The 11,772-nt window shown below is 33.1% G+C and overlaps 2 protein-coding genes across 5 annotated transcripts; both read right to left on the reverse strand.

Moving 5' to 3' along the window:
- Nucleotides 1-1,969: 1,969 nt before the first annotated feature.
- Nucleotides 1,970-3,461, reverse strand: LOC111920666 (pathogenesis-related thaumatin-like protein 3.5). Its single transcript, XM_023916242.3, has 2 exons — nt 3,331-3,461; nt 1,970-2,876 (listed from the first exon to the last, which is right to left on the reverse strand). The coding sequence occupies exons 1-2, from the start codon at nt 3,386-3,388 to the stop codon at nt 2,179-2,181; spliced, it is 756 nt and encodes a 251-aa protein (XP_023772010.1). The 5' UTR covers nt 3,389-3,461; the 3' UTR covers nt 1,970-2,178.
- Nucleotides 3,462-7,317: 3,856 nt separating this feature from the next.
- LOC111920665 (probable 1-acyl-sn-glycerol-3-phosphate acyltransferase 5) lies at nt 7,318-11,036 on the reverse strand. Of its 4 annotated transcripts, none has more exons than XM_023916240.3 (4): nt 10,908-11,036; nt 9,058-9,708; nt 8,143-8,273; nt 7,318-7,894 (listed from the first exon to the last, which is right to left on the reverse strand). In XM_023916240.3, exons 2-4 carry the CDS (start codon nt 9,621-9,623, stop codon nt 7,464-7,466), a joined length of 1,128 nt encoding a protein of 375 aa, XP_023772008.2. In that variant the 5' UTR covers nt 9,624-9,708; nt 10,908-11,036; the 3' UTR covers nt 7,318-7,463. The 4 variants fall into 4 exon arrangements, with proteins under 4 accessions (XP_023772008.2, XP_042757263.2, XP_023772007.2 ...); XM_042901329.2 differs by having other exon boundaries at nt 10,913-10,936; XM_023916239.3 differs by having other exon boundaries at nt 10,855-10,935.
- Nucleotides 11,037-11,772: the final 736 nt, after the last annotated feature.

The following is an 11,772-nucleotide window of genomic DNA, read 5'->3' on the forward strand; positions in this document are numbered from 1 at the left end:
ATTTAGAAGACCTTTCCTAGATGTGTAAAGACTAATATTTTATCTTATGATTTTGAATCGATTGTTATAGCTTCACATAATTAATATCGTATGTTCAAACTTAACTTTTGGAGACTAGATTCTTCACATTAAACTTTTTAAAAGTTGAAAATTTTTATCTTGAAATGGTTATTAGAAATAGCTTATATGATGGATGTTTCAACTAGGGATGAACGTTTGGACCAAAAACTCGAACCGAACCGAATTACGCTCGAATAACTAATTCAATTTGGGTTTCGGGTATCTGTATTAGGCTTATTCGGATCTCGGGTTTTTCGGTCCGAGTTACCCAAATATGAGCTTATTCTATTCTAAATATTCGGCCAAGAATTTCAGCATGTTTGCAAAACTTTAGCAAATTTTGAAGTATCATAGCGTCTTTGTTATTTGTCCGATTTGTCTGATTTTTTTTTTCAGCTTGTACTTCACAATTTAAACTACTATTTACATAGTTTATATGTTATTTTTGGGTTATATATATTCAATGGGATACATGCCCTTAAACATAAGGTATTGAAGCTAAGTTTTCTATTTCAACATGTTTGTAGAAATTTATGCAACTTTCAATTGTCATAACGTCTTTGTTATCTGACCGATTTTCTTGATTTTGGCATTTGAATTTTACATTCTTATATCTCAAGAATAGTTTATTCGTGTTTACAATAAATTTAAAGAAAAAATGAAATCATTTTCAGTGTATATCATATATTTGGTCCGTTAATTTGGGAACAAAAACATACAAAATATATAATTCATGTTTACATGTAAGCTTACAATTATATGTTTGCCCTTATTGTGCATGCTTACTACACAAATTCTGGCATTTTTTTGCACATTTGAAACAATTATGTATACTTTCATTAATTTTAATCAACAAATTTGTTTCTTTAAAAGTTTGTTATGGAATCATAAGCTACAAAAGTAATAAATATTACAGTGTTTATAGTTATATTGTATATATTATTCGGGGTATGGAATCACAATACGGTTTATTTGGTTCTTTTCAGTTATATTAGATCGCTAATCATATTGTGAATGTTATTCAGGTTATTCAGGTAATAACCGACCCGTAACGATTAATATCTGAACCGAACCAAACCCATATTAGGTTAATCGGTCCGGGTTTCAATTCCTCCAATTAGCCTTATTCGGGTTTGAGTTGGTTTAGTCCGATTTCGATCCGAATAACATCTCTACTTTCAACATGGTTTCAAAATTTCATGCATAAGGTATCCTTTTGCAGTTTGGACACGCCTAGGATATCTATGAGGTTATGTCACATTTTTAGACTCACATGTCAAATATACTTTACACATTATTTCAACAAATAATGTTCCATTAGTTTTAATGCGAGGGGAGTTTCACGAGAATAAAGGCAAATAAGTAAACGGTTTGTGTCTTAACAAAGGCAAAAAAACACTCACATATAAATTATAATGGTCTACATTTATAAGCTTTAACTCCTTAAACCCATTAAATAAAAAAGAAATAACCCTAACATTTACGTAATGTTATAAAGATTGTTGTTTTTGTTAAACTCTAGTTGCTTTTGTATTATTTGATCTTAGTTATTGTTAATGGTAGGAGTTTTTAACTTTTTATGCATTTTCTAATTATAGTCTTGGGTAAATGCAACAAGTACAGTTTCAATAATATGAAACGATACCATTAAAAAGGCAACAATTGTTTATGGGTTAAGTAATGTACATATTAAGTTTCTTAATACAAAAAAAGAAACAACACTTTTTATAATATGTCAGAAGTTTTTTCTATTATTAAAATTAAAATATATCTAAAATTTTAAAAATCAAGACATTGCAAGTACAATAAGTCGGTGGATAATTTGTGTTTTCTAAGAAGAGAGATAAAATTTAAAATTTAAATCAAGGCAAACGTAATTAATTAACTACTACGTATTAATAATAGTATAATAGTATAATACCAATATCACAGATATTTATTATTGAAAAAAAAAAAAAAAAAAACAATAAGTACCAATTGCAGACTGAAATCCTACATAAACTAATCAAGTATTCATCTGATTAAAAATCTGACACAAAAAAGAGTAAGATTTTCAAGTCATCATCAATCTCAATGATTTTGTTTCTAAAATCAAAAATTGGTAATTAATCTCTGATATCAAAACCTAGTTGTTGGACAGAATGTTACCAGATAATCCGACCCGGAACAAGTGAACGTACTGGAAGCATCATCATATGCATAGCTGTAAGCACTCGGGCACGCCTCTTTAAACATCTCCGAGAACTGCGTCGGAGCACATGTCGCCGGAGTTGCATGCTCCCCAGTGCAACAGAACTCAGCTCCTTTAAAGGCATCGCACGCGCTCCTACAAGCCACCACCGCACCATTGTTGTCGACAACTCTTAGTTCCGCCGGACACTTTATGTTCAGGTCGTCTATGCAACCGGCATAGAGACAGTCGCCGGCACCACCTGTTGGCCTTATGCCGATTCCCACATTGTACCCGTCCACTAGACTGACGTCGTAAAAGTCCTTGTCGCTGTTGCTGATGCCGCCGCCGATGGTGAATTCGGCTAACGAAACCGGTGGTGCACCACCGCCGTTGCATTTGAGAGTACTGCCGCAATCGCCGGTTTGGCAGTTACCGTTTCCGAATTCGTCGAAAGTGCAACCGGTTCGGGCCCAGAACCGGCCCGACCAGCCTGGCATAGCAGAGAACTCGACAGAGGCGCCAGGTGATAATGAGAATCCGCCGTCGCCTAAGGCAGCACCGTCATTGCCGGAGAGCGTCCCCGGCCAAATTGTATAGCTACAGTTGTTTTGTAACCTAAACACGGCTGCTGAAACCTCATCTCCTGCAAATCACGAATCATATCTAGTTACATCTCAGAACACAATTGATTTTGATCACGACATTGATCACCGAAGATACAAACAAAGTAAAATCGTAACTCGCGCGCATTATTAACAAATCTATGAATCAAATAGCTACGATCGATGTTAAAAGGCCTGATTGTGTTGCAAGAACTAGTTCGCATCAACAAAAATTCGTAAATCAGTGATTTTATAAGATATTTCAGATTACTGCAGCTGTACACAATATGATCAATGATCAGAATGTGTAAAATAAAAGAAATACGAAGTTGAAACGATTGATACTAGCAGCTAATAGCTCGCGAAAGTTCAATAGAGAGAAAATTAAGTTTAACGATCAAACAAACAGCTGCATTGCATTCAGAACAATGCGAATTAAGCGGCAGAAGTTGAAAAAAAAATGTAATCGACAATTGTTTTTGAGAATGAATATACCTGAAAGGAAGATAGCGAGAAGAAGAAGAGAGAATCCGCCTCGGATATTAACCTCCATTGAAGAAAGAGAAGAAGACGATGATGAAGGCACGCAAAGATTGTGTATATGTGTAGAGAGATAGTGGGAGAGTGTGGGTTTGCATTTAGGTTCGTGGAAGTTTATAGTGTGGCAGCGGTTTAGGGGATTCCCTTTTCTCTTTTTCGTCATAAAAGAACTTAATTTATATAACATAAAACAGAAAAACCATATTTGTATATAAACATTTTGATAACGTTTTATATGTAATACGAAAAATTTAGAGTAAATTATAGAAATAGTAGTCTAGTTTAACCCGTTAGGTATAGTCCAAGTTTTGAAAAATTGATGACAAACGTCTCTATAGGTTTCAAAGAGAAGCCTTCACATGAGTTGCCCAATCCGTCTTTTCTACCTATTATTCTTCATGCCAATGTTTTGTTGCCAATGATCTCACTAATTATGACTATGCTTTCGGAATACGTCCCTAACCTATAATTACCATGAACCCCTCTTACTAAAGAAAAACCCTTTCTTTATCTTCATTTGGATCGTCGACATCAAATCATGCCACAAAAGCTTAAACGAAAAACCTATAAGTTGGACCAGTTGGTTGGGCCATCTGAGAACCAACCACCGAACTTGATTCAAAGAAAGAGTACAATAAGTTGTGTTGTGTTATTACATTTGTTGTCGAAACTCATTTGACCTGTTTAAGAACTCCATGAACCAAATCTTTTTCTTTTAACTAAGTGGTGTGGTAGAGTAATGACATGGTAAGGCATAAGCCCTCGGTTCAAACCCGATAAGGGGTTTTGTATTTTTTTTCGGTTTAGGGAAAGCTTAACAATTTTATTTGTGTCTTTATAGGGATGTTATAGAATATATTTATAATGCGAGTTAATTATGGAGAGAGCATATTACATGAGTTGAAGGACATGTGACAGCTCGCCCCGGAATCCATGTAATAAGTGTTGTCGGGTGGTGGTTGAACTGACATTGCTTGAAATACGAAAGCCAAATCAGTGAACTTGGGAGGTGCTGCTTGCGCGTGACCACCAAAAGAAGCACCAGTGGGCATTGGTTACTGCTGAAAAGCAGTGGGCATTGGAAGTTGTCTAAGAATCTGCATAACCAACTCGATTTCATTAATTTGAGAATCAACATCCTTTAAGTGATCAGCAAGGTTCTTTAAAGTATGACAAAACTCAGTGATCGAGTTTGCCCCTTTCTTCGTATTGCAAAACTGATCCTGCAACTGTAACATCTTGGACATCTTGTTGTTTCTAAAAAATTCTTCCAGTTTATCCCAAAGATCTTTAGAGGTGCAATCATCACTCGAGATTATTTGAAGCAAGCCCGGATCACAAGTGCTATAAAACCAAGATTTGATACGTGCATCAATGGAATACCATTCCTCATCATCTTCACTCGAGGGTTTTGATTTTCCAGAAATATGACCATAACACATAGAACCTTTACACACATTAGAGAATATTTGTCTCCATAATTTATATCTAGACCCATCAACATTAAGCTTGAAGCTGAATTGATTGTAGACATTCGTAAGAGAACACACAAGACTTAGGGTAGAGGGTGTGGAGGTTGATGATGATGCAGAAGTGGATATGATGAGATGAAGATAGTGTTACCGTAAGGAAAAAAAACAAACCAGCATGATGCAGAAAGTGGCGTGCTTAACAGGTGAATGAAGGAGGAAGCAGAATCAGTAACAGAGATCCGATCATAGTGTACGATCAGGAGAGGAAAAAAAATCGTTGTAAAGTTTCTTTTGCTGTAGTCGTATGTGGGTTAAAACCCTAGCTGTGATACCATGTTAACTGTGGAAAAGCCTCCTTGATTAGGGGCGTTGTATTGCAATGAATATATATATATATATATATATATATATATATATATATATATATATATATATATATATATATATATATATATATATATATATATATATATATATCAACATAAATTACATAAGGGGTTCCTATACTATACATAAACAAAATAAATAACATATAACTTAACAGATACTTTGCTTATTTGTTAAGTGGTTAATTCATTTGTTATGAATTTGGTAGTGTGATAGTTTGGTAGTTTGTTAAATTGTTAAAGACTTAATTGATTTGGTGGTTTGATAGTTTGTTAAATTATTAAGGACTTAATTCATTTGATGGTTTGATAGTTTGTTAAATTGTTAATGACTTGATGTGTTTGTGACTTAATTGTTAAGTAATAATAATTTGTTTTTTTAGTTTGATATTTTAACTTATATACTTACCTTGCAGGATGTGGATGTTAACGATTTTCTCCAAAACCCAGTGTTTGTGACGACAATTTGAGATATTATCCACTCGTTTAAGAACCAAGACAACAACGAGGAAAACAATGATGGGGAAAACAATGATGAGGAACACAGAGACGCCTAGTATTTCTTGTTATATGTTATGGATGATGTTATTTTGGATTTATTACATAGTTTATGGATGGTATATTTGATGTTTATTTTGTATTGATTAGATAGTTTATGTAATGTGGTATATTTGATGTTTTATGTAATGTAGTATGTATTGTTTTATGTTATTTCATGTTTTATATAATGCGGTAAGTATTAATTTCTGTATTTTATCAAATCTACATTTTATAATATATAAACTAATATCATATATAATTTTTTTTAAAACACATTAGCGGCGACACCTTTAGGGACGACATTCACCAATTGCGACGACCCTGCCTCCGGGGGAGCTTTGCCGGAAAAACTCCGACCGATGAGCAAAATATCAATAGAGACGACACTAATAGCGACGCTTGAGACTTTTACCGACGACGGCTATTAGAGACAACGTTAATTGCGATGACAATTGAGTAATAGCTACGAGGTAATAGTGACGACCCTTTAGCGACGACATATCGTCGCTAAAGGTATTAGCGACGACATTAGGCATCAATTGAGACTTTTTTGTTGTCGCTAAAGGTAAGGTTTTTTGTTGTGTTACTTGTTGTTGTGAGGGTAGGTGTCATAAAGATAAAGAAAGAAGATTGCGGCTCATTTATGTAGAAGATAGAGATGGAAAGAAGCACGGATCTGTATCGGTTTGGATGTAGTCGGGTGTAACATGGTTTCTAGAGGTGGTGTCGCCTCAAATGAAGATCATCGGTTTATCTTCTAAAGGGTCATGAAAAAGGTTTATGGCGCATGGTCATATCTGCGCTCGGTGAGAATGCAAAGATGGTAGGTTATGTGTGGAGGTAAATCAAAGAGGTTAAAAAGTTCTTGGTTTAAACCTATAAGGATACCATTGAATTGGTCTCCTCTTGTTTGTCCAAATAAAATGCAGGTTTAATATTCATGATACTCAAGTGATATAATCTGCATGAGTGAAAGGAAGCTTTTTTATTTGGTGGGGGATTGTTGGAAATTTAATGAAATTATAGGAGAATTTTCCATTATCCCACATTGATGGAAGGAGGAACCAAAAGTGTGTTTAAAACTTGGCTTTAGTGGAAGATAAGATTGGCTAAGCCTGTTTATTTCAAACCATAGAAAAACCTTTATGAACATTGTTCTATGCGGCTTTTAGTGTATAAGTGGACAGAAGACCCTCATAGTTGTGTGGAGCCAAATGTTAGCGTTGACAACCTTGTTTCTTGTTTCTTATTACTCAAAATGTACTCGTTCATATATTCTACAAATATCATACAAAAGGAATCATTTCATTTTTATCAAGTCATTTTAGGATCAACATTCTACATTTATGCCACTTTGGGTTTTCGTTCTTTACGTTCTTGATGATTTCTTTTGTCAAAAAAAATACACATAAATTTTAATTGTTTTTCTAAAATATATTTCTATAACCATTTACATATTAGTATAACAACAAATTATAAAAAAAACTCCAACAAAATATTATCAACTTTTTAAAATAACTTAAAATCACAAACACAAACATGCATAAAGAAAACAACATCTTCATTAGAACTTCATTAGAATATAAGTTTAAACTCAAAACAACCCCAAATTTACAATTACCAAAAAAAAATGTACATGTAAATTTATTTTTTACCAATCAAAATAAAATAAAATCGCAACTCCTCTTCCCTACGAGGATTTCTTTTTTCTAAAACATTCAAAAACCGGCGTTGGTCGAAATCCATAAGCAGTAGCATACGTAAGATACGCACACGACATACCAATATACACTTTGACCCAAACAGACGAAAAAAACGCAAGATACGTGAATACTGAAGTGATAGCTATTACTATTATGCAATTAACAAGGCACTTTAGTGTCGAAAGTTCTCCTTCGGTTCCTTCATTAGGAAAATGACCTTGGGATATGAAATCCGAAAGTAATTGGTCTTTGAGTTGAAATGTGTTTAAAAGCCAAGTGTTGCATTCGGTCTCTGAAGATGGGATTTGGTCTAAAGGGATTCTACGGACGTGAAGGTGGACTTCCGATGGTTCGACTCCGAATACGTTGTCTGTGAAAGTCGGGCACCGGTTCTTGTACGCAATTGTCACGTCGTATACTGTGTAAGATAAGGGCAATATGGTCATTTTTTATAGAGATAATAACACTATATATGTTATGTTGTTGTTATAAATATAAGCTCCGGTGTAAAATCATTCAAAAACCGAAATTTTGAGTTTCGAGTTATAAAAAGTAATTGGTTTTCCATGAAAAACATATGTTCCCAAAACTACGTCGTTTTGAGTGGTTTTGTTTATTTTAATCTTAGACTAAAAAAAGATGAAGACAAAGATGAAGATGGGTAACCTGCATCTAGAGATCCCCTTAAAATTTCCACACAAGCATGAAAGCCTCTGGTTTTGGGAAGCAATACATTCTTGAGTATAGGTAATCCATTTTCAACAGCAAAACGTTGACCGTTTATTGACTTTTGTTCCCTGCATTTAACAAATAAAAATATTAAGATTTTTTTTTTTCATAATTCCCTTTTATGTTTTTATAACATAACCAATATATAAAGAAATGGCCACAAAAAATACTAAATGTGAAGCATGAAGATTTAACAAATATTTTTCCGAATAATCTTTTCTTGAGGAATAAAAAAGGGTTAATCTCATAAAAGACCTTATATTTTATCATTTTTCCGGATTAAATCTCTTCTTTATTTTTTTCTTGAAAAAGAACTTGTATTTTTTCATTTTTTCACACAACTGTCTTTTTTTTCTTTTTATGTAAAAACCTCAACCTTCTAACTGTTTCTGAATAAATCCTCAACTTTTTTAGTTTTTCCCGAATAAACCCTCACATTTTACAGCTTTTTTTGGAAAAAAAATGACTAAAAGGGTTAGATCAGAAAAAAAAAATACAAGGTCTTTTCAGGCAAAAAAATACTTTGAGGTTTAATCCCGAAAAAACACAAAATATAAGGTCTTTTTTGAAATTAAACCAAAAAAATAAAGCTGAGGTTTAATCCGGAAAAAAACACAAAATATAGTCTTTAATGAGATTAACACCATAAAAATAAAAAAAAACACAGGGTTAATGTCATAATTAGGTAAGCAATATGTTCACAAAACACCATGAAAACAAGGGTATTTTGTAAACAAACATTACTTTTTTTAAAACAATAACTTTTTGTAAAAAAAAAGCAAATAGTTGAATACCAATTTACAACATTAACCCAAAAAGCATATATAATCAAAAGGGTAAAAGAGTAATTACGTAAAGTCGGTTCCTTCAGGAAAAACCGCAAGCCACAACGGGTCCAATGGATCAGTAAAAGTCGAAAGCATCTTATGCATAATACTTTCATCAACTTCCCACTTTCTTTCAACTGAAATAAACTCAAAAACATGAAACCCCCAACCAAAAATAGGCAATTTCATCAAGCTTCTTTTAAGCACATATCGAATGCATCCAAGACTCCCTTTTCTCAATGCAAGATCCCAAAGATACATCCAATCAACTTCTGTTCTATGATTTGCAATAACAAGAACACGTTCTTTTTCTGGGACCCTTTCTCCAGAAAATATCACTTTAGTTCTGTTAATCTTCTCAAATAAAAAAGGCCATAAAGCTAACCAAAGCCCAAAAAGAAAGGATGAAGCTTTTCTGCTGTAGTGTATGCTGAAAAGGCGTAGGAAAGCTGCAAATGGAGGGGTAAAATAGACTAAAAACATGAAGGCTGTTGAAAGGTAAACGATTAAACATGCTACACCACGTAGGAGTCTTAGAGGGGTTAAAGGGTAGTGTTTTAGTCCATTTGTTTGTGAAGATGAAGATTCCATTTTTGTGTTTATGTGGATGCAGCTCTTGGTTTATATGGTGATCTTAGAAGAGAACAACATTGTGAAAGGATGAAGCTTTTTAATTCTGTTAAAGAAAAGATAGAGAGAGTCTCAGTTGATGAAAAATAATCAAAGATTATATATAACAAGTTAAGAGTTCTTATCAGGAAAGTTGTAAAAGTTACAGAAAATATGCTATATATAATATGTATATGCATAGTCATCAAACTTCATAAATTATCCATTTATAATAACTAATTGGTTAAAGACTCCTAGTTTTCTATCTAAATCTTCACTTGTGACTTGTACAAAAATTGTGGTCCTAAAAAGATGCATATCCCTAATTTTATAGTTTCATATTAATTGCAACCAAAAGTTAGTTGAGGCTAGTTACTACAACCATTTATTAAGGTATCTAGTAATAAGGTTACCTTGATACCTTCCTTTTTTGCATCTAAAAACTACAACATACAAAAATAGTCTTAATGTTTGTTTATCAATTATTAGAGATCTCAACTTATAGAAATACTAAGAAAGCTTACAATTTTGTCATCAATGTCCCTCTATGCTCAAATCTATACTGACAAATATAAAGCTACCAAATTTTGAAGAAAAAAAAAATTCATTTACATATATGTAAATAGTTAAACATACATACGACACAAATTGGGCAATAAGACAATAACTGATAGATACTCCATGATGAACATATCACAATTGAAATTTCAGTCTAAAAGCTACAATGAATATGGTCCTCCACTACATTTACTAGTAGATAAGAAATACGTAGTTTAGTTTAGATCTATAAACTTGAGTTATATGAAAAGGTTTTCGCATCATTTAAAAGCTGATTATAGTCTATAGATCAACCCTAAGCTGTTATGTACTCGTATCTATCTCCCATGTTCATGTACAATCGCCTACCTCAAATGTCCAACAATAAACTATAAGAAACCACAAAACAACAACGGGGGATGAAATTTCTACATAGCGATTGATAGAAATGAAGCGAAGTTTTTTACAATCAGATATTCATTAGAGTTGGAAAATGAAGAAATTGGAAAGCGGACTAAGAACAGAAACAGTAATTCTGTAAACAAATTAGGTAACTGGAGATGAGAAGAAGCAGATAAGATCTAACATCGTATACTAAACAAATCACAGACAAAAAAGGTTTAGTTTGTTCACCCTCGAATGAAGCAATCACGCATAGATAAGCAATTGTACGTACCAAATCGAATCGACGGTGAAGATGATAAAGAATTGGAGAATATTTGTGCGTACCTTACGTTATATGGCAATGGCGTATGATTCGGATTTAATTGAATCGAGATTCGAGAGTCAAAATCTTCTCTGTTTTATGCGAGGGAGACAATACAACAGTATTACAGTACCATTCAAGAGGTGACCCACAAAATGAAAATGGTCCCTGTACTATTTCTATATCAACGTGTGTTACCCTTTGACTTTTTAGTTTTTCACTTTTGACCCTTTAAATGAAAAGGCTTACTAATTGTCCCTGTATTATTACTATATCAACATTTTTTACCCTCTAGTTTTTTATTTGTGCACTTTTGGCCCTTCTAGTGAAAAAATTTTCTAATTGTTGGATACTTTAGTTATTTCCATTGTTCTAAATCTTATTATTAAGCTATGTTTGATTTTTATATGAAATGGTGTAACCGGCATATAGGAAAACCAGATTCTCTATAGGTTTGTTTAAATTAATTATTGTTTATTATGATTCGTTATTCATTAAAATAATGTAATGTGTGTATATAAAATCATAAATTAATCCGTAACTTATTTAGAATGTAATTTTAGTTGTAATAAGATATAAGAAGAAATATCTAAAGTTGGACAAAAGTTGAACTAAGATTGATCGATTTGGTTATAACATTTTTTACGTTTAAGGCGTATTTGGCGAAACTAACTGGTAGCGGGTAGCAGTTATCGGATAAGGGGTACCTAGTAACGGGTGGCGTTTGATTTTAGAGTGTTTTGCTGAAAGCTTTTCCATGTAGCTTTTGATTTTGGAGCATTCTGTTTGGGTTAAAAGCTAAACGTACATATTGTCGAACGATTTTTTTTTTTTTAAGTTTTTCCTTATAAGCTACAAGCCAAAAGCCTACGCCCTAAGATTTTGTTT

The sequence above is a fragment of the Lactuca sativa genome, chromosome 4 (assembly GCF_002870075.4).
Source record: "Lactuca sativa cultivar Salinas chromosome 4, Lsat_Salinas_v11, whole genome shotgun sequence".
Lineage (NCBI taxonomy): Eukaryota > Viridiplantae > Streptophyta > Magnoliopsida > Asterales > Asteraceae > Lactuca > Lactuca sativa.

Coding starts and splice junctions, on each gene's coding strand:
- LOC111920666 (XM_023916242.3), bottom strand. CDS start 3,388: ATGGAGGTTAATATCCGAGGCGGATTCTCTCTTCTTCTTCTCGCTATC. Junction 2,877..3,330: donor TCTCGCTATCTTCCTTTCAG/GTATATTCATTC, acceptor CGTGATTTGCAG/GAGATGAGGTTTCAGCAGCC.
- LOC111920665 (XM_023916240.3), bottom strand. CDS start 9,623: ATGGAATCTTCATCTTCACAAACAAATGGACTAAAACACTACCCTTTA. Junction 8,274..9,057: donor CCTGAAGGAACCGACTTTAC/GTAATTACTCTT, acceptor TGTTAAATGCAG/GGAACAAAAGTCAATAAACG. Junction 7,895..8,142: donor AAGGGGATCTCTAGATGCAG/GTTACCCATCTT, acceptor TATCTTACACAG/TATACGACGTGACAATTGCG.